The 20746-nt window shown below is 44.4% G+C and overlaps 1 protein-coding gene across 1 annotated transcript in view; it reads left to right on the top strand.

Moving 5' to 3' along the window:
- LOC144510995 (tRNA selenocysteine 1-associated protein 1-like) overlaps positions 1-20055 on the top strand; it is a 93546-nt gene extending 73491 nt beyond the window's left edge. The window contains exon 8 of the mRNA XM_078240991.1: positions 18856-20055. Within this exon, the coding sequence (XP_078097117.1) occupies positions 18856-18897 (42 nt within the window). The 3' untranslated portion in view covers positions 18898-20055. The remainder of the gene's footprint in view (positions 1-18855) is intronic.
- The last annotated feature ends 691 nt before the right edge of the window (positions 20056-20746 follow it).

Raw genomic sequence — 20746 nt, forward strand, 5'->3', positions numbered from 1 at the left:
AAGCTGGATCCTTGAGCACATAATTTGAATAAACACACAACTTGTGGACCTTTGAAAACTGCTGCTTGTGCCAGTGCAGTCATAACCCTGCTATTTAAGGTTGGAAGAAGAGAGAAATATCTGAAGACTTGATAAGCAAGCACTTCGAAAATCATACAGAGTCAGCATGGATTTTTGAAAAGGAAATTGTGTTTGACAGATCTGAGTTTCTTCAAGATGAGCATAATGAATGGTGGAGCAGGCTCGTAGGGCCGAATGGCCTAGTCCTGCTTCTATTTTCTTTGTAACCATAGAAACATAGAAAATAGAAGCAGGAGTCGGCCATTTGGCCTTATGAAGCTGATCCGCCATTCATTTTGATCATTGGTGATCATCAAATCCAATATCCTGATCCTGCCTTCCTCCCTCCCCCCACTCTCCCCATGTCCCTTGATCGTTGGAACATAGAAACCAGTAGGTTTAAGTGTATTGTAATTGCCAAGCACTTTGTTATGTTGCCTTCCTCCCTTTCAACAAAGAAAATTACAGCACAGGAACAGGCCCTTCGGCCCTCCAAGCCTGCACCGACCATGCTGCACGACTTAACTAAAACTCCCTACCCTTCTGGGGACCATATCCCTCTATTCCCATCCTATTCATGTATTTGTCCAGACGCCCCTTGAAAGCCACTACCGTATCCGCTTCCACTACCTCCCCCGACAGCGAGTTCCAGGCACCCACCACCCTCTGTATAATAAATCTGCCTCGTACATCTCCTTGCCCCTCACACCTTAAACTGTGTCCCCTAGTAATTGACTCTTCCATCCTGGAAAAAAGTTTCTGACTATCCACTCTGTCCATGCCCCTCATAATCCTGTAGACTTCTATCAGGATTATCCAGATCCCCCCTCCAAGGTTGTCTAGAAAAATACAGGGAAAGAATACTCAAAACTGCAGATAGCTCAGAGGAGTATAGAAAGTACAGGCATTAAGTAAAAATCGTAATTTAACCCATAAAGCCTCATTTGTTAGGCAGGGAAGTGGGACGAGGTAGGATGCTCTTTCAGATTGACAGTGCAGACTGAATAAGACAGATTTTGGAACAACGTGAGTTGAGGCTTTTGGGGAGGAGAAGGCTGACTGGTGGAATTGAGACCTCAACCGCCTCAGTCTGGATCTTGTGGCAGAGCAGGCTCAGATGGACCAAAGGCGTAATGCTGCTCCTCAGGACCATGTCCCTCTTTATTCTAGATTTTGCTTGATTGAGTCACATTTTTCAGTAGGCCTGTGACTGTTATTAATGATCCTTATCAAACATGAGTTTAGTGGCCTCTTTGAGGAGATAACCATCTTGACTACGGAGCTGATTTTGGATGCTTATTTTGACGACTGTACCATGGGTGTGAACAACTAGATAAACAATAACTTGTTAAAATCATTTTTTATATCAATTAATGAGACATGGGCATCTCTGGCTGAGTCACTATTTATTGCCCATCCCTAATTGCCCTTGAGAAAGCGGTGGTGGTGAACTGCTGCAGTGCTGTTAGAGAAGGAGTTGCAGGATTTTACCCAGTGACCGTGAAGGAACAGCGATTATAGTTCCAATTCAGGATGATGAGTGACTTGAGGGGAAAACCGAGAGGAGAGTGTCAGAGGAGGATTCCAGGATAGACAGTCAGCAACACCTAGAGGAGTGTGATAGAAGATTGAAAACACTGCAAGAGTACAGTGAGAAATTTGAATGCTGGCTTGGAGCTTTGGAGGTGCCATCAGGATTCAAAAGTGATGCAGGGCGCTTGCAGCTGATTGGGTGACTATGGTCAGGTATTTATTTACTACTTAATATCACTTGTGCTTTGAAAGATCTTTATTTTGTGGTTCGTAATTTAAGGGCTATGTTCTACTGTAACAGCCCTCGAGTAATTGATATTAATTTAAAGGGGTAAGTCATGGCAGGTGAGCTCAAAGCCAGGATGTACTCCTGTTCTATGTGGGATGCTGGGAACATTTCCAGCATCCAGGGCCAGCATAGGAGCAAGAAGTGTCTTAAGCTGCAGCTCCTGGAAGCCCAGGTTTTGGAGCTGGAGCAGCAGCTGGGAACACTGTGGAGCGTAGTTAGCATGTATAGAGAGGAGCATGTTACATGATGGCACAATGGTTAGCACAGCTGCCTCACCGTACCAGGGACCCAGGTTTAATTCCAACTTCAGATGACTGGGAGGAAACCCACACAGACAAAAGGAAAATGTGCAAACTCCACACACCGTCCCAAAATGTGCAGGTAGATTTAGCCATGGTAAATTGCCCTTTAGTGTCAGGGGAATTAGTGTTCATGCATGGGGTTACATAGGACCTGGGTGGAATTGATATCAGTGCAGGCTCGATGGGCCGAATGGCCTCCTTCTGTACTATAGGGATTCTATGGTATAGAAAGGTGGTCACACCACAGTCTAAGACTGCAGGAAGAGAATGGGCGAGAGCAAGATGACTAGGCAGGTAGTGCAGGAAACTATTCCTCTGCAAAACAGAAGTGCCACATGGCCTCTCGGGGGAAAAGCAGCAACGCAGAGCTAGATTTGTTGTACCATTGCTCTGCTGCAGGGGAGAGTACAAAATGTGCTAAAGCAAGGAGATTCAGTTGTAAGGGGTATAGAGAGGCATTTCTGTGGCTAAACATGTGGTATGTTGTGTCCTTGGTGCTCGGGTCAGTGAGGTCTCTGAGCAGTTACAGGAAATTCAGAAGGGGGAGGATGAACTGCCAGTGATCGTGATAAATATTGGTACAAAGATGATGAGGTCCTAAAAAACAAAATGTAGGAAATAGGAAGCAAAATGAAAAGTAGGACCTCAGTGCCATGAGCAGAAATAGAAGGATATATCAGCTGAGGAGATGGAGAAAGGGAGAGGGTTTCAGATTCCTGGGATTGGGACTGGACAGATTGCACCTGGGCAGGACCGGGACCGTTGTCCTCGGGGGAGTATTTGCTTGAGATGTAGGGGAGGCTTTAAACCAAAAAATGGGGGAATGGGAACCTATGCAAGGAACCAGAGGAGGGGGAAATGAGGATAAAAACAAAAGACAGCAAGGGGAAAAAGAAAAAGGGGATAGGCTGAGAAACCATGGACCAGAATCAAACAGGGCCATAGTGTAAAATACTGGAATGGGACAAGTAATTTTAAGTAGACAAGCCTTGACATGTGAAGAGAGACTGGATCGATGAATGAGAAGTCACAAAGGTTTACGGCATGGAAATAGGCCCTTCGGCCCAACTTGTTCATGCCGCCCCTTTTTTTAACCCCTAAGCTAGTCCCAATTTCCCGCGTTTGGTCCATATCCCTCTATATCCATCTTACCCATGTAACTGTCTGAATGCTTTTTAAAAGGCAAAATTGTACCCGCCTCTACTACTACCTTTGGCAGCTTGTTCCAGACACTCACCATCCTCTGTGTGAAAAAATTGCCCCTCTGGACCCTTTTGTATCTCTCCCCTCTCACCTTAAACCTCATAGAAACATCAAATCCTGATGGGACTGGACAGGCTAGATGCAGGAAGAATGTTTCCAATGTTGGGGAAGTCCAGAAGTAGGAGTCACAGTCTAAGAGTAGGGGTAAGCCACTCAGGATTGAGATGACGAAGAATTTCTTCACTCAGTTGTGAATCTGTGGAATTCCCTACCACAGAAAGCTGTTGGGGTCAATTCGTTAGATATGTTCAAGATGGAGCTGGACATGGCCCTTGTGGCTAAAGGGATATGGCGAGAAAGCGGGAGTGGGATACTGAAAGTGCATGATCATATTGAATGGTGGTGCAGGCTCGAAGGGCCAAATGGCCTAGTCCTGCACCTATTTTCTATATCTCTCTGTGCCTTAATGCACCAAACATTCGGTAAAGTGGATGAATTAATTGTACAAACAGATGTAAATGGGTATGATATAGTCGGGATTACGGAGATATAGCTGCAGGGTGACCAGGGATGGGAAATGAACATTCAAGTATTCAGTATTTGGGAAGGATAAACAAAAAGGTAAAGGCGGAGGAGTTGCCCTGCTGGTTAAGGAGGAAATGAACACAATAGTGACAAAAGGTATTAGTTCCGACACTGTGGAATCTGTATGGGTAGAGCTGAAAAACACCAAGGGACCAAAAAGTTTGTGGGGGTTTTATATATAGCTCCCAAATTGTACTGATGGCGAAGGCATTAAATGGAAAGTTAGAGACGCAGGCAATAAAGGAACAACTGTAATTACGGGTGACTTCAATCTGCATATAGATTGGTCAAATCAAAATAGTAAAAATATCATAGATGAGGCATTCCTGGAGTTTGTGTTGGTTGCTGAACCAATATATTGAGGAGCCAGCTGGAGAATAGGACATCTCAAGACTGAATATTGTGTAATGATCAGCATGGTGGCACGTGGTTAGCACTGTTGCCTCACAGCTCCAGGGACCAGGGTTCAATTCAGGCCTTGAGTGACTGCATGTGTTTCCTCCAGGTGCTGTGGTTTCCTCACAGTCCAAAGATGTGAGGTTGGGCGGATTGGCCATGCTAATTTGCCTCTTAGTGGCCCAAGATGTGTAAGTTACATGGATTAGCCATGGTAAATGTGTGGTGTTACAGGGATAGGGCAGGGGAGAGGGCCTGAGTACGATGCTATGTCAGAGAGTTAGAACAGACTCGATGGGCCGAATGGCCTCTCTTGCACTGTTGGGATTCAATTCAATGAATAATTGGCAATCTCATTGTGCAAGATCCCTTGGAGATGATTGATAGATTTATTCTTCAAGATGGGGAGTGATGTGGGTCCTGAATCTAAATAAAGGAAACTACAATAGTAGTATTGATAGACTTTATTCCCTGGAGCGTAGAAGATTGAGGGGAGATTTGATAGAGGTGTATAAGATTTTGATGGGTATAGATAGAGTGAATGCAAGCAGGCTTTTTCCGCTGAGGGGAGAAAAAAACCAGAGGGCATGGGTTAAGGGTGAAAGGAGAAAAGTTTAAAGGGAATATTAGGGGGGGCTTCTTCACGCAGAGAGTGGTGGGAGTGTGCAATGAGCTGCCGGATAAAGTGGTAAATGCGGGGTCACTTTTAACATTTAAGAAAGACTTGGACGGGTTCATGGATGAGAGGGGTGTGGAGGGATATGGTCCAAGTGCAGGTCAGTGGGACTAGGCATAAAATGGTTCAGCACAGACAAGAAGGGCCAAAAGGCCTGTTTCTGAGCTGTAATTTTCTATGGTTCTAGTAGTAGAACATAGAACATAGAACATAGAACATTACAGCGCAGAACAGGCCCTTCGGCCCACGATGTTGCACCGACCAGTTAAAAAAAAACTGTGACCCTCCAACCTAAACCAATTTCTTTTCGTCCATGAACCTATCTACGGATCTCTTAAACGCCCCCAAACTAGGCGCATTTACTACTTATAATAGTATGCTGACTGTGATGGATTGGGGAACGTTAATTGCAGTGATGACGGTGGATAGAAAATGGTAAACATTCAAAAAGCACATCGGTGAACTGCAACAATTATTCATTCCTCTCTGGTGCATAAAATAAAACTGGAAAGGCTTAAAGTGAAATTAAAGTTGAAATACTATAAGATCCAAGGAAGAGGCATGCAAATTGGCCAGAAAAGAAGCAGAAGTTTTGAATTCAGCCAAGGAGTACAAAGGTATTGATAAAGAAAGGAAACATAGAGTACGAGAGTAAGTCTGCAGGAAACATAAAAACGGACTCTTCACCAATCTTTTCAAACCTATAGAAGCTTTTACAGTGAGAAGCAGGGATAAATGGCTGACCAACGAAATACATACTTTGGTTCTGTCTCCACAAAGAAGGACAGAAATAATGTACCAGAAATGTTGAGGAACACAGAGTTTGTTCAGAGGGATGAACTGAAAGAAATGAGTATTAGTGGGGAAATGGTGTTGGGGCAATTGATGGGATTTAAGGCCAGTAATTCCCCAGGACCTGAAAATCTACACCCCAGAGTATTTAAAGAAGTGGCCTTAGAAATAGTGGATGCATTGGTTGTCATCTTCCAAGATTTCTGGAACAGTTCCTACAGGTTGGAGGGTCGCTAGTGTAACCCCAGTATTTAAAAAGGGAAATAGAGAGAAAATGGGGAATTATTGTAAGCCTGATGTCAATATTGGGGAAAATGCTAAGTGTACATTATGAAAGACTTAATAGCAGAGTATTGGAAAACAGTGGTAGGATTGGACATAGTCTGTCTGGTTTTACGAAGGGGAAGTCCTGCTTAACAAATCGACTGAATTCTTCAAGGATGCCACTATAGAGTTGATGGGGGAGAGCCAGTGGATGTGGGTTTGTTTGGACTTTCAGAAGGCTTTCGACAAGGTCCCATATAAGAGATCAGCGTGTAAAATTCAAGTGCATAGGGTTAAGGGTCGTATGTCAATGTGGATAGAAAACTGGATGGCAGACAGGAAACAGAAGGACTAAATGGGTCTTTTTCCAAATGGTAGGTAGTGACTTGTGGGGTACTGCAGGGATCATTGCTTTGACCCCAGCTGTTCACAATGTATATGAATGATTTAGATGAGGGGACTAAATGTAGTAACTCCAAATTTGCAACTGAAAATCTGGGTGGAAGGATGAGGAGTATGCAGCGAATCATAGAAACCCAACAGTGCTGAAAGAGGCCATTCAGCTCATCAAGCCTGCACGAACAACAATCCCACCCAGGTCCCATCCCCATGTATTTACTCTGCTAGTCCCCCTGATACTAAGGCAGTTGAACATGGCCAATCAACCTAACCCACACATCCAGTGTGTGGGAGGAAACCGGAGTCCTGGAGGAAACCCACACAGACATGGGGAGAACATGCAAACTCCACACAAACCGTTACCTGAGGCCAGGATTGAACCCGGGTCCCTGGTGCTGTGAGGCAGCAGTGCTAACCATTGTCCAAATATGATTTGGACAAGTGGACAAATTCATGGGAGATGCAGTATAAATGTGAGGTTATCCACTTTAATAGCAAAAACAAGAAGGCAGATTATCTGAATAGCTATAGATTGGGAGAGGGGAATATGCAGAGAGACCTGGATATCCTTGTACACCAATCACTGAAAGTAAACATGCAGGTGCAGCAGGCAGTGAAGAAGGCAAATGGTATATTGGCCTTCATAGTGAGAGAATTCAAGTACGGGAACAGGAATGTCCTGCTGCAATTAGAACATAGAACATATAACATTACAGCGCAGTACAGGCCCTTCGGCCCTCAATGTTGCGCTGACCAGTGGAACCAATCTAAAGCCCCTCTAATCTACACTATTCCAATATCATCCATATGTTTATCCAATAACCATTTGAATGCTCTTAATGTTGACGAGTCCACTACTGCTGCGGGCAGGGCATTCCACGCCCTTACTACTGAGTAAAGAACCTACCTCTAACATCTGTCCTATATCTCTCACTCCTCAATTTAAAGCTATGTCCCCTCGTGCTAGCCATCACCATCCGAGGAAGAAAGCTCTCACTATCCACCCTATCTAATCCTCTGATCATCTTGTACGCCTCTATTAAGTCACCTCTTAACCTCCTTCTCTCTAACGAAAGGCCAAATTTGATGAAATGAGAAGGGATCTGGGAAGTGTGGATTGGCAAAGGCTGTTCTCTGGTAAGGATGTAAATGGAAAGTGGGAGGCCTTCAAAGGAGAAATTTTGAGAGTGCAGAGTTTGTATGTTCCTGTCAGGATTAAAGGCAAAGTAAATAGGAATAAGGAACCTTGGTTCTCAAGGGAGATTGTAACACTGATTAAGAGGAAGAGAGAGTTGTATGAAATGTACAGGCAGCAAGGAACAGATCAGATGCTCGAGGAGTATAAAAAGTGCAAGAAGCTACTTAAGAGGGAAATCGGGAGGACTAAAAGAAGACATGAAGTTGCTTTGGCAGACAGAGTGAAGGAAAATCCAAAGAGCTTCTATAGGTATGTTAGGAGCAAAAGGATAGTGAGGGATAAAATTGGTCCTCTTGAAGACCAGAGTGGTAGACTGTGTATGGAACCAAAAGAGATGGGGGAGATACTAAATGGTTTTTTTGCATCCGTATTTACTGAGGAAACGGGCATGGAGTCTACGGAAATAGGGCAAACAGGTAGGGAGGTCATGGAACCTTTACAGATTAAAGGGGAGGAGGTGCTCGCTGTCTTGAGGCAAATCAGAGTGGATAAATCCCCAGGACCGGACAGGGTATTCCCACGGACCTTGAGGGAAGCTAGTGTTGAACTTGCAGGGGCCCTGGCAGACATATTTAAAATGTCAGTATTCACGGGGGAGGTGCCGGATGATTGGAGGGTGGCTCATGTTGTTCCGTTGCTTAAAAAAGGTTCCAAAAGAAATCTGGGAAATTATAGGCCAGTAAGTTTGACGTCAGTGGTGGGCAAGTTATTGGAAGGTGTGATAAGGGATAGGATCTACAAATATTTGGATAGACAGGGACTTATTAGGGAGAGTCAACATGGCTTTGTGCATGGTAGGTCATATTTGACCAATCTATTAGGGTTTTTCGAGGAGGTTACCAGGAAAGTGGATGAAGGGAAGGCGGTGGATGTTGTCTACCTGGATTTCAGCAAGGCCTTTGACAAGGTCCCTCATGGGCGTTTAGTTAGGAAGGTTCAGTCGCTGGGTATACATGGGGAGGTAGTAAATTGGATAAGACACTGGCTCAATGGAAGAAGCCAGAGAGTGGTTGTGGAGGATTGCTTCTCTGAGTGGAGGCCTGTGACTAGTGGTGTGCCGCAGGGATCGGTGTTGGGTCCATTGTTGTTTGTCATCTATATCAATGATCTGGATGATAATGTGGTAAATTGGATCAGCATGTTTGCTGATGATACAAAGATTGGAGGTGTAGTGGACAGTGAGGAAGGTTTTCAAAGCTTGCAGAGGGATTTGGACCAACTAGAAAAATGGGCTGAAAAATGGCACATGGAATTTAACGCAGACAAGTGTGAGATATTGCACATTGGAAGGACAAACCAAAATAGAATGTACAGGGTAAATGGTAGGACTCTGAAGAGTGCAGTTGAACAGAGAGATCTGGGAATACAGGTACAGAATTCCCTAAAAGTGACGTCACAGGTGGATAGGGTCGTAAAGAGTGCCTTTGGTACATTGGCCTTTATAAATCGGAGTATCGAGTATAAAAGTTGGAGTGTTATAGTAAGGTTATATAAGGCATTGGTGAGGCCGAATTTGGAGTATTGTGTACAGTTTTGGTCACCGAGTTACAGGAAGGATGTAAATAAGGTTGAAAGAGTGCAGAGAAGGTTCACAAGGATGTTGCCGGGACTTGAGAAGCTGAGTTACAGAGAGAGATTGAATAGGTTGGGACTTTATTCCCTGGAGCGTAGAAGATTGAGGGGAGATTTGATAGAGGTGTAGAAGATTTTGATAGGTATAGATAGAGTGAATGCAAGCAGGCTTTTTCCGCTGAGGCTAGGGGAGAAAAAAACCAGAGGGCATGGGTTAAGGGTGAAAGGAGAAAAGTTTAAAGGGAATATTCAGGGGGGCTTCTTCACGCAGAGAGTGGTGGGAGTGTGCAATGAGCTGCCGGATAAAGTGGTAAATGCAGGTAAATCACACATTTAAGAAAAACTTGGACGGGTTCATGGATGAGAGGGGCGTGGAGGGATATGGTCCAAGTGCAGGTCAGTGGGACTAGGCAAAAAATGGTTCGGCACAGACAAGAAGGGCCAAAAGGCCTGTTTCTGAGCTGTAATTTTCTATGGTTCTATGGAAAACAGCCTCAAGCCCCTCAGCCTTTCCTCATATGATTTTCCCACCATACCAGGCAACATCTTGGTAAATCTCCTCTGAACCCTTTCCAACACTTCCACATCTTTCCTATAATACGGCGACTAGAACTGTATGCAATACTCCAAATGCGGCCGCACCAGAGTTTTGTACAGTTGCAGCATGACCTCCTGGCTCCGAAACTCAATCCCTCTACCAATAAAAGCTCACACACCGTACGCCTTCTTAACAACCCTATCAACCTGGGTGCCAACTTTCAGGGATCTATGCAGATGGACACCCAGATCCCTCTGTTCATCCACACTACCAAGTATCTTACCATTAGCCCAGTACTCTGTATCTCTGTTACTCCTTCCAAAGTGAATCACCTCTGGATTATACAGGGCTTTAGTCAAATCACACCTGGAATATTGTGTGCAGTTTTGGTCTCCTTATCTCAGGAAGGATATTCTTGCTATGGAGGGGGTGCAGAGAAGGTTTACCAGACTGATACCTGGGATGGCAGGACTGACGTATGAGGAGAGATTGGTTTGGATTGTATTCGCTTGAGTTTGAAGAATGAGGGTGGGGGGGGTGGATCTCAGAAACCTATAAAATTCTAACAGGACTAGACAGGGTAAATGCAGGAAGGATGTTCCTGATGACGTGTGAGTACAGAACCTGGAGAACCGTTGGAGTAGACCATTTAGGACTGAGATGAGAAATTTCATCTGGAGAGTTGTGAACCTGTGGCATTTTCTACCACAGAAAGCAGTTGGGGCTAAAACATTGGTATGTTTTCAAAAAGGATTTTACACACACAATCTCTGCAGTACAGAAGGACGCTATTCGGCCTTTCAGGTCTGCACCGACTCTCCGATAGAGCATCTTACCCAGGCCCTAGCCCCATAACCAGACATATTTACCCCTCAGAACCTATACATCTTGGGACACTAAGGGACAATTGTCCCTATCAATTTAACCTGCACATCTTTAGACTGTGGGAGGAAACTGGGGCACCCGGAGGAAAGCCATGCAGACAATGGGAGATCATGCAAACTCCACACAGTCATCCGAAGCTGGAATTGAACCAGGGTCTCTAGCGCTGTGAGGCAGCAGTGCTAACCTCTGTGTCACCATGCCGTCCCTGAAGGAATTAGAAAAAGCTCTTGGGACTAAAGGAATCAGTCTCTGAAAGTTGCAAATGGTGCTGAACCTGCTGAACCTTGTGCAATCATCAGCGAACGTCACCACTTCTGACTTTATGATAGAAGTAAGGTCACTGATGGAGCAGCTGAAGATGGTTGTGCCAAGGATACTACCCTGAGAAACTCCTGCAGTGATGTCCTGGAACTGAAATAATTGACCTCCAACACTACAACCATCTTCCTTTGTTCCAGGTGTGACTCCAACCACTGAGGGTTTTCCCTGATGCCCATTGACTCCAGCTTTGCTAGGGCTGCTTGATGCCATAATCAGGCAAATGGCTTGATGTCAAGGGTAGTCACCCTCACCTTTGGCATTCAGTTCTTTTGTCCATGTTTGAACCAAGGTTGTAAGGAGGTGGGGAACTGAGTGATCCAGGTGGATCCCAAACTGAGCATCAGTGAGCAGGTAATTGCTAAGTACAGCTTGACAGCAGTGTTGATAATACCTTCCATCACATTACTGGAGTCGACAGATGGGGTGGTGAATAACTGGATTGGATTTCACAGAACCACAGAATACTACAGTGCAGAAGAGGCCCTTCGGTCCATCAAGTCTGCACCGATGCATGAAAGGCCCTGACCTGCCCACCTAATCCCACTTGCCAGCACTTGGCCCATAGTCTTGAATGTTATGGCATGCCAAGTACTCATCCAGGTACTTTTTAAAGGATGTGAGGCATCCCGCCTCCACCAACCTCCGAGGCAGTGCATTCCAGACCATCACCACCCTATGGGTAAAAAGGTTTTTCCTCAAATCTCCCTCGTAACCTCCCACCCCTCACTTTTTACTTGTGTCCCCTCGTAATTGACCCTTCAACTGCTCCCTATCCACCCTGTCCATACCCCTCATAATCTTGAACACCTCAATTAGATCACCCCTCTGCTTCAGGGAAAACAACCCAAGCCTATCCAACCTCTCTTCATAATTTAAATGTTCCATCCCAGGCAACATCCTGGTGAAACTCCTCTTCACCCCTTCCAGTGGGATCACGTCCTTCCTATAATGTGATGCACACAGTAATTCAGCTGTGGCCTCAAAGTTCCACACAACTCCATCATGACACTCTGTTTTTGTAATCTATACCCCGATTGATAAAGGGGAGTGTGCTATATGCCTTTTTCACCACCCTTTTGACCTGCCTTTCCACCTTAAGAGATCTTTGGACAAACACACCAGAACTTCCCAGTGTCAGACCTAGTATACTTCCCTTATCAAATTACTCCTTCCAAAGTGTATCACTTCACACTTTTCAGGGTTAAATTCCATTTGCCACTTTTCTGCCCATTTGTCTGTTTTTATGTACAGGACACACCTGGGCAATTTTCCACATTATGGGTACATGTCAGTTGTAGCTGTATTGGAGCAGTTTGAATAAGAGCACAGCATGTTCTGGAGCACAATTCTTCAGTTCTATTGCCAGAATAGAAGAGATGATTAAGTTGGAGATGGTTGTGGAGGGTCAATCATCTCAGCTGCAGGACATCTCTGCAGCAGTCCCTCAGGGTAGTGTCCTAGGCCCAACCATCTTCAGCTGCTTCATCAATGACCTTCCCTCCATCATAAGGTCAGAAGTGGGGATGTTTGCCGATGTTTTGTACTATTCATGACTCCTCAGATACTGAAACCATCCATATTCAAATGCAACAAGATCTGGACAATATCCAGGCTTGGGCTGACATGTGCCAAGTAACATCCGTGCCCCACAAATCCAGGCAATGACCATTGCAAATAAGAGGCACTGTAACCACTGCCCTTTGACATTCAGTGGTGTTACCATCACTGAATCCCCCACTATCAACGTCCTTGGAGTTAGCATTGACCTGAAACCCAACTGGACTCAACACATAAACACAGTGGCTACAAGAGCAGGTCAGATGCTAGGAATACTGTGGCAAGTAATTCACCACCTGACTCGCCAGAGCCACTCCATCATCTACAAAGGCACAAGTCAGGAGTTTGATGGAATTTTCCTCACTTGTCTGGATGGGTGCAGCTCCATCAACAAAGAACAAAGACAAAGAACAATAAGTTCATGGAAGTTAGTAAGATAGAGGGTTATAGGTAAGCCTAGTAGGTAGGGACATGTTTGGCGCAACTTGTGGGCCGAAGGGCCTGTTTGTGCTGTAGCTTTTCTATGTTCTATGTTCTAAAAGTACAGCACAGGAAGAGGCCCTTCGGTCCTCCAAGCCTGTGCCGATCATGATGCCTGCTTAAACTAAAACCGTATGACTTCCATTCCCATCCTATTCAGGTGTTTGTCTAGTTGCCCCTTAAATGCTGCCATCGTACCTGCTCCCACCACCTCTCCAGGCAGCGCGTTCCAGACATTCACCACCCTCTGTGTAAAAAGAAACTTGCCTCACACATCTCCTCTAAACTTTTCCCCATGCACCTTAAACCCATGTCTCCTAGTACTTGACTTTTCTACCCTAGGAAAGAGCATCTGACTATCCACTCTGTCCATGCCACTCATAATCTTGTAAATCTCTATCAGGTCACCCCTCGACCTCCATTGTTCCAGTGAGAACAAACCGAGTTTATCCAACGTCTCCTCATAGCTAACACCCTCCAGACCAGGCAACATCCTGGTAAACCTCTTCTGTACCCTCTCCAAAACATCTACATCCTTCTGGTAGTGTGGCAACCAGAATTGTACACAATATTCCAAATGAGGCCTAACTAAGGTTCTGTACAGCTGCAGCATGGCCTGCCAATTTTTATACTCAATGCCCTGACTGATGAAGGCAAGCATGCCATATGCTTTCTTGACTACCTCATCCACCTGCGTTACCACTTTCAATGATCGGTGGACATGTATGCACAAATCTCTGCCTGTCAATACTCCTAAGTGTTCTACCATTTACTGTATAATTCCGACATGCATTGGACCTTCCAAAATGCATTATCTCACACTTGTCCGGATTAAACCCCATCTGCCAAGTCTCCAACCAGTCTATATCTTGCTGTGTCCTCTGACAATCCTTTTCACTATCCGCAACTCCACTAATTTTTGTGTCACCTGCCAACTTACTAATCAGACCAGCTACATTTTCCTCCAAATCATTTATAAATACTACGAACAACAAAGGTCCCAGAACTGATCCGTGGAACACCACTAGTCTCAGCCTTCCATTCACAAAAGCACCCCTCTACTGCTACCCTCTGTTGTCTATGGCCAAGCCAGTTCTGTACCCACTTTGCCAGCTCTCCTCTGATCCTGTGTGACTTCACCTTTCATACCAGTCTACCATGAGGTACCTTGTCAAAGGCTTTACTGAAGTCCATGTATACAACATCCACTGTCTTTCCCTCATTTTACTCCCTCTGGAGTAAATCCTGTCCCAAAGAATCTTTTCCAGTAATTTCCCTACCACTGACGTAAGGCTCTCCAGCCAATAATTTCCGGGATTATCCCTGATGCCCTTCTTAAACAATGGAACGATATTGGCTATCCTCCAGTCCTGTATCCAGTGACGATACAAAGATTTCTGTCAAAGCCCCAACAATTTCCGCCCTTGCCTCCCTCAGTACTCTGGGGTAGGTCCCATCAGGCCCTGGGGACTTATCTATTTTAATGCTTTTTAAGACGCCCAATACCATCATAGAACCATAGAACCATAGAAAATTACAGCTCAGAAACAGGCCTTTTGGCCCTTCTTGTCTGTGCTGAACCATTTTATGCCTAGTCCCACTGACCTGCACTTGGACCATATCCCTCCACACCCCTCTCATCCATGAACCCGTCCAAGTTTTTCTTAAATGTTAAAAGTGACCCCGCATTTACACTTTATCCAGCAGCTCATTCCACACTCCCACCACTCTCTGCGTGAAGAAGCCCCCCCCTAATATTCCCTTTAAACTTTTCTCCTTTCACCCTTAACCCATGCCCTCTGGTTTTTTTCTCCCCTCGCCTCAGCGGAAAAAGCCTGCTTGCATTCACTCTATCTATACCCATCAAAATCTTATACACCTCTATCAAATCTCCCCTCAATCTTCTACGCTCCAGGGAATAAAGTCCCAACCTATTCAATCTCTCTCTGTAACTCAGCTTCTCAAGTCCCGGCAACATCCTTGTGAACCTTCTCTGCACTCTTTCAATCTTATTTACATCCTTCCTGTAACTAGGTGACCAAAACTGTACACAATACTCCAAATTCGGCCTCACCAATGCCTTATATAACCTTACCATAACACTCCAACTTTTATACTCGATACTCCGATTTATAAAGGCCAATGTACCAAAGGCACTCTTTACGACCCTATCCACCTGTGACGTCACTTTCAGGGAATTCTGTACCTGTATTCCCAGATCCCTCTGTTCAACTGCACTCTTCAGAGTCCTACCATTTACCCTGTACTTTCTACTTTGGTTTGTCCTTCCAAAGTGCAACATCTCACACTTGTCTGCGTTAAATTTCATTTGCCATTTTTCAGTTGGTCCAAATCCCTCTGCAAGCTTTGAAAACCTTCCTCACTGTCCACTACACCTCCAATCTTTGTATCATCAGCAAACTTGCTGATCCAATTTACCACATTATCATCCAGATCATTGATATAGATGACAAACAACAATGGACCCAACACCGATCCCTGCGGCACACCACTAGTCACAGGCCTCCACTCAGAGAAGCAATCCTCCACAACCACTCTCTGGCTTCTTCCATTGAGCCAGTGTCTTATCCAATTTACTACCTCCCCATGTATACCTAGCGACTGAACCTTCCTAACTAACCTCCCATGAGGGACCTTGTCAAAGGCCTTGCTGAAATCCAGGTAGACAACATCCACCACCTTCCCTTCATCCACTTTCCTGGTAACCTCCTCGAAAAACCCTAATAGATTGGTCAAACATGACCTACCACACACAAAGCCATGTTGACTCTCCCTAATAAGTCCCTGTCTATCCAAATATTTGTAGATCCTATCCCTTATCACACCTTCCAATAACTTGCCCACCACCGACGTCAAACGTACTGGCCAATAATTTCCCGGATTTCTTTTGGAACCTTTTTTAAACAACGGAACAACATGAGCCACCCTCCAATCATCCGGCACCTCCCCCGTGAATACTGACATTTTAAATATGTCTGCCAGGGCCCCTGCAAGTTCAACACTAGCTTCCCTCAAGGTCCGTGGGAATACCCTGTCCGGTCCTGGGGATTTATCCACTCTGATTTGCCTCAAGACTGTGAGCACTTCCTCCCCTTTAATCTGTAAAGGTTCCATGACCTCCCTACCAGTTTGCCCTATTTCCGTAGACTCCATGCCCATTTCCTCAGTAAATACGGATGCAAAAAAACCATTTAGTATCTCCTCCATCTCTTTTGGTTCCATACACAGTCTACCACTCTGGTCTTCAAGAGGACCAATTTTATCCCTCACTATCCTTTTGCTCCTAACATACCTATAGAAGCTCTTTGGATTTTCCTTCACTCTGTCTGCCAAAGCAACCTCATGTCTTCTTTTAGCCCTCCTGATTTCCCTCTTAAGTAGCTTCTTGCACTTTTTATACTCCTCGAGCATCTGATCTGTTCCTTGCTGCCTGTACATTTCATACAACTCTCTCTTCCTCTTAATCAGTGTTACAATCTCCCTCGAGAACCAAGGTTCCTTATTCCTATTTACTTTGCCTTTAATCCTGACAGAAACATACAAACTCTGCACTCTCAAAAAAGAAATATCTTTTTGATATTGACATGACGCAGAATATCTACACACCCTACCCTAGGCTTCTCATCCATCAAGTCCCTCTCTTTGGTCAATACTGAGGCAAAGTATTCATTTAGTATCTCGCCCATTTTCTCTGGTTCCATGCATAGATTCCCTCCACTATCCTTGAGTGGACCAATCCTTTCCTTGGCTACCCTCTTGCTCTTTACATACATATAAAATGTCTTAAGATTTTCCTTTCATCCTGTTTGCCAAGGACTTTTCATGACCCCTTTTAGCCCTCCTAACTCCTTCCTATGTTCTTTATATTCTTCAAGGGCTTCATCTGTCCTAAGCGTTTTAGACCTTATGAATCCTTCCTTTTCTTTTTTGACGAGGCTCATAATATTCCTCGTTATCCAGGGTTCCTGATAATTGCCAAACTTATCCTTCATCCTCACAGATACATGCTGGTCCTGAATTCCAATCAACTGGCATTTGAAAGACTCCCACATGTCGGATGTTGATTTACCATCAAACAGCCTCCTCCAATCTATACTCTCCAGATCCTGCCTAATGTTGTTGTAGTTAGTCTTCCACAATTTAACACCTTTGCCCGAGGACCACTCTTGTCCTTTTCCACAAGCACCTTAAAACTTACGGAATAATGATCACTGTTCCCGAAATGCTCTCCTACTGAAACTTCGATCACCTTGCCTGACTTATTCCCCAATATCAGGTCTAATATGGCTCCTTCCCAAGTTGGGCGATTTACATACTGTTTCAAGAAACCCTCCTTACAAATTCTGCCCTATCCAAGCCCTTAGCAGTGAGTCCCAGTCAATATAGGGAAAGTTAAGATCACCCACCACAACATCCCAGTTTTTGCATCTTTCCAAAATCTGTCTGCATTATCTGCTCCTCTGTCTCCCACTGGCTGTTGGGAAGCCTGTAATAAACCCCCAATATTGTGACTGAACCTTTCCTGTTCCTGAGCTCGACCCATATTGCCTCACTGCCTGAACCCTCCAGACAGTACAGCTGTGATATTCTCCTTAGTAAGAAGTCTCACAACACCAGGTTAAAGTCCAACAGGTTTATTTGGTAGCAAAAGCCACTAGCTTTCAGAGTGCTTGCTGCTCCTTCGTCAGGTGAGTGGGAGTTCTGTTCACAAACAGGGCATATAAAGACACAAACTCAATTTACAAAATAATGGTTGGAATGCGAGTCTTTACAGGTAATCAAGTCTCAAAGGTACAGACAATGTGAGTGGAGAGAGCATTAAGCACAGGTTAAAGAGCTGTGTATTGTCTCCAGACAGGACAGTTAGTGAGATTTTGCAAGCCCAGGCAAGTCGTGGAGGTTACAGATAGTGTGACATGAACCCAAGATATTCTCCTTAACCAGTAATGCAACTCCCCCACCCCTTTTACAACCTTCCCCCCCCTCCCCCCCTCTATCCTGCCTGTAGTATCTAAATCCTGGAATGTTTAGCTGCCAATCCTGTCCATCTTTCAACGAAGTCTCTGTAATAGCAACAACATAGTTCCAGGTATTAATCCAAGCTCCAAGTTCATCTGTCTTACCAGTTATGCTTCTCGCGTTGAAACAAATGCACTTCAGACCACCAGTCTTGCTGTGTTCAACAACTACCCCCGCCTGCTCTTCCTCTTAATCTTACTGGCCTTAGTCTGTAGCTCTCCCTCAGTTATTTCTCCTGTTGACCTACTACTTTGTTTCCACCCCCCTGCCATACTAATTTAAACCCTCCCGAGTGACTCCAGCAAATCTACCGGCCAGGATATTGGTGCTCCTCCAGTTTAGGTGTAACCTGTCCTTCTTGAACAGTCATGATGTGGAGATGCCGGCGTTGGACTGGGGTAAACACAGTAAGAAGTTTAACAACACCAGGTTAAAGTCCAACAGGTTTATTTGGTAGCAAAAGCCACACAAGCTTTCGAGGCTCTGAGCCCCTTCTTCAGGTGAGTGGGAATTCTGTTCACAAACAGAACTTATAAGACACAGACTCAATTTACATGAATAATGGTTGGAATGCGAATACTTACAACTAATCCAGTCTTTAAGAAACAAAACAATGGGAGTGGAGAGAGCATCAAGACAGGCTAAAAAGATGTGTATTGTCTCCAGACAAGACAGCCAGTGAAACTCTGCAGGTCCACGCAACTGTGGGAGTTACAAATAGTGTGACATAAATTCTGATTCTAGGATCGCATGATAAAGACTCAGGAGGAAAAAAGCAGAAATATTTATGTGAAATTGTCTTCTTGAACAGGTCCCACCTGTCCCAGAAGACAACACTTAAGAAGCTTGACACCATCCAGGACAAAGCAGCCGCTTGATTGGCACCCCATCCACTCCCTGTTGCTCAGTGGCAGCAGTGTGTACTATCTACAAGATGCACTGCAGCAATTCACCAAAAATCTTTCGCCAGCACTTTCCAAACCCATAATTACTTCCATCTAGAAGGACAAGGGCAGCAGATATATGGGAACACCACCACCTGAAAGTTCTTCAAGCCACTCACCATCCTGACTTGGAAATATATTGCCGTTCTTTGCAGTCGCTGGGTCAAAGTCCTAATTCCCTTCCATTGTGGTCAACCCACAGCATGGACTGCAGCCTTTCAAGATGGCAGCTCATCACCCTTCTCAGGAGCAACTAGGGATGGGCAATAAATGCTTGCCAGCCAGCGATGCCCATGTCCCACAAATGGGAAAACAAATACAGCATTCTGAATAGCTAAAGACTGTAGTCCATGTTTTTACTTTTGCTTTTTCTTTTCTGAAGCAAGAATGGTTTATACTGTTGTGTGACAGATTTGTTGAGTTCTTTTGTTTTGGTATTAGTTTAAATGATCTGGCATGTTCTGACCACATTTGTTTACAGCAGTCTGCCTGACTGCCAGATGGAAGTCGATCCAATTTTGGGACCCTAATTTCATGTTTAAGTTTCTTGTGGAATTTGTGGTTAAATTCATTAGGCTGTACAAAACATTTTTATTTCAAATCAATGAACTGACAATCTTATCATTCCTTTTAAGATCCAGATCCAAAGTTGGATATTGATGAAGTTAACAAAGAATTCATGAAACAGAGTGAAGAACTGTATGACTCCTTAATGAATTGTCACTGGCAACCCCTGGATACAATTACATCAGAAATTCCCACTGCGGTATAAAACAATGTGAAATATACTTTTGTAAATGCTAATTCTTGAAAGTATCCTGTAGGGCTATTTTGATTTCCAGCACTGTCAGGCAAGCGGGACTTCAGGGACCTGTAATTTGATATTTCAGTCTTAAACTAAGATCTGATTTCTTTCTGCAACTCATTTTCAATACACTTTGGTTTGGATCTTGCATTGGTCCTTTCATAGTCTACTCTGCTAAATAAAGTTACCTTCCACGTATATGTATTCATTACTTTTTTATTCATAAAAGTAACTTGGTTGAAGAGCCGAGTCTCAGTAGCTTGTGGACCGGAGCATGGTTAAATAAACAGGTGATTTCTCCTCTTACCACCTATCTGTAAACAAAGGTGTTTTGATTAGCTTCCTCCTGTATATGTGGTGGCATATTCCCCAACCCTTCTGCTTTGGTGTGATCCAATTTTCTGTTAATAACTCCACAGCAAACTCTAGAACAAACTCAAAGGGTTTGTGTGTGCAAACTGGGTGTGAGGGTCGGCACGAAGTCTCCTGTGTACTCACACAGTAAAAGAGGAATAGAGGAAAAATAATTACCAGGGCAAAGACCACAGCAAAAAGAATTATTGTTTCATATGAATACTGAATCAAAATCCAGTGTGGTATCCCTTCATGGAGATTCGCAGACCAATACTGTATAATTCATTATCCCAGTGGAATTGACCTCACACGATGAAATTGGCACACATAAATCAGGTAATAGTACTGAAGTTCCAGTAGAAACAGTGCAGATAGGGCAGGTATTCATTTCTGGGCACAGCCTTTATTCTGTATGAGGCAAACTGAGTTTTCAGTACATCAAGGCAAACTAACTGGTTCCACATGACTCCCATCTTTCCACATTTTCTTTGACAAAAGGTTTGTATCCCTTGCCCGAGTCCTCATGATGATGAAATATTTCAATTATTAAGAC

This window comes from Mustelus asterias, chromosome 2 (assembly GCF_964213995.1).
Source record: "Mustelus asterias chromosome 2, sMusAst1.hap1.1, whole genome shotgun sequence".
NCBI classification, from domain to species: domain Eukaryota; kingdom Metazoa; phylum Chordata; class Chondrichthyes; order Carcharhiniformes; family Triakidae; genus Mustelus; species Mustelus asterias.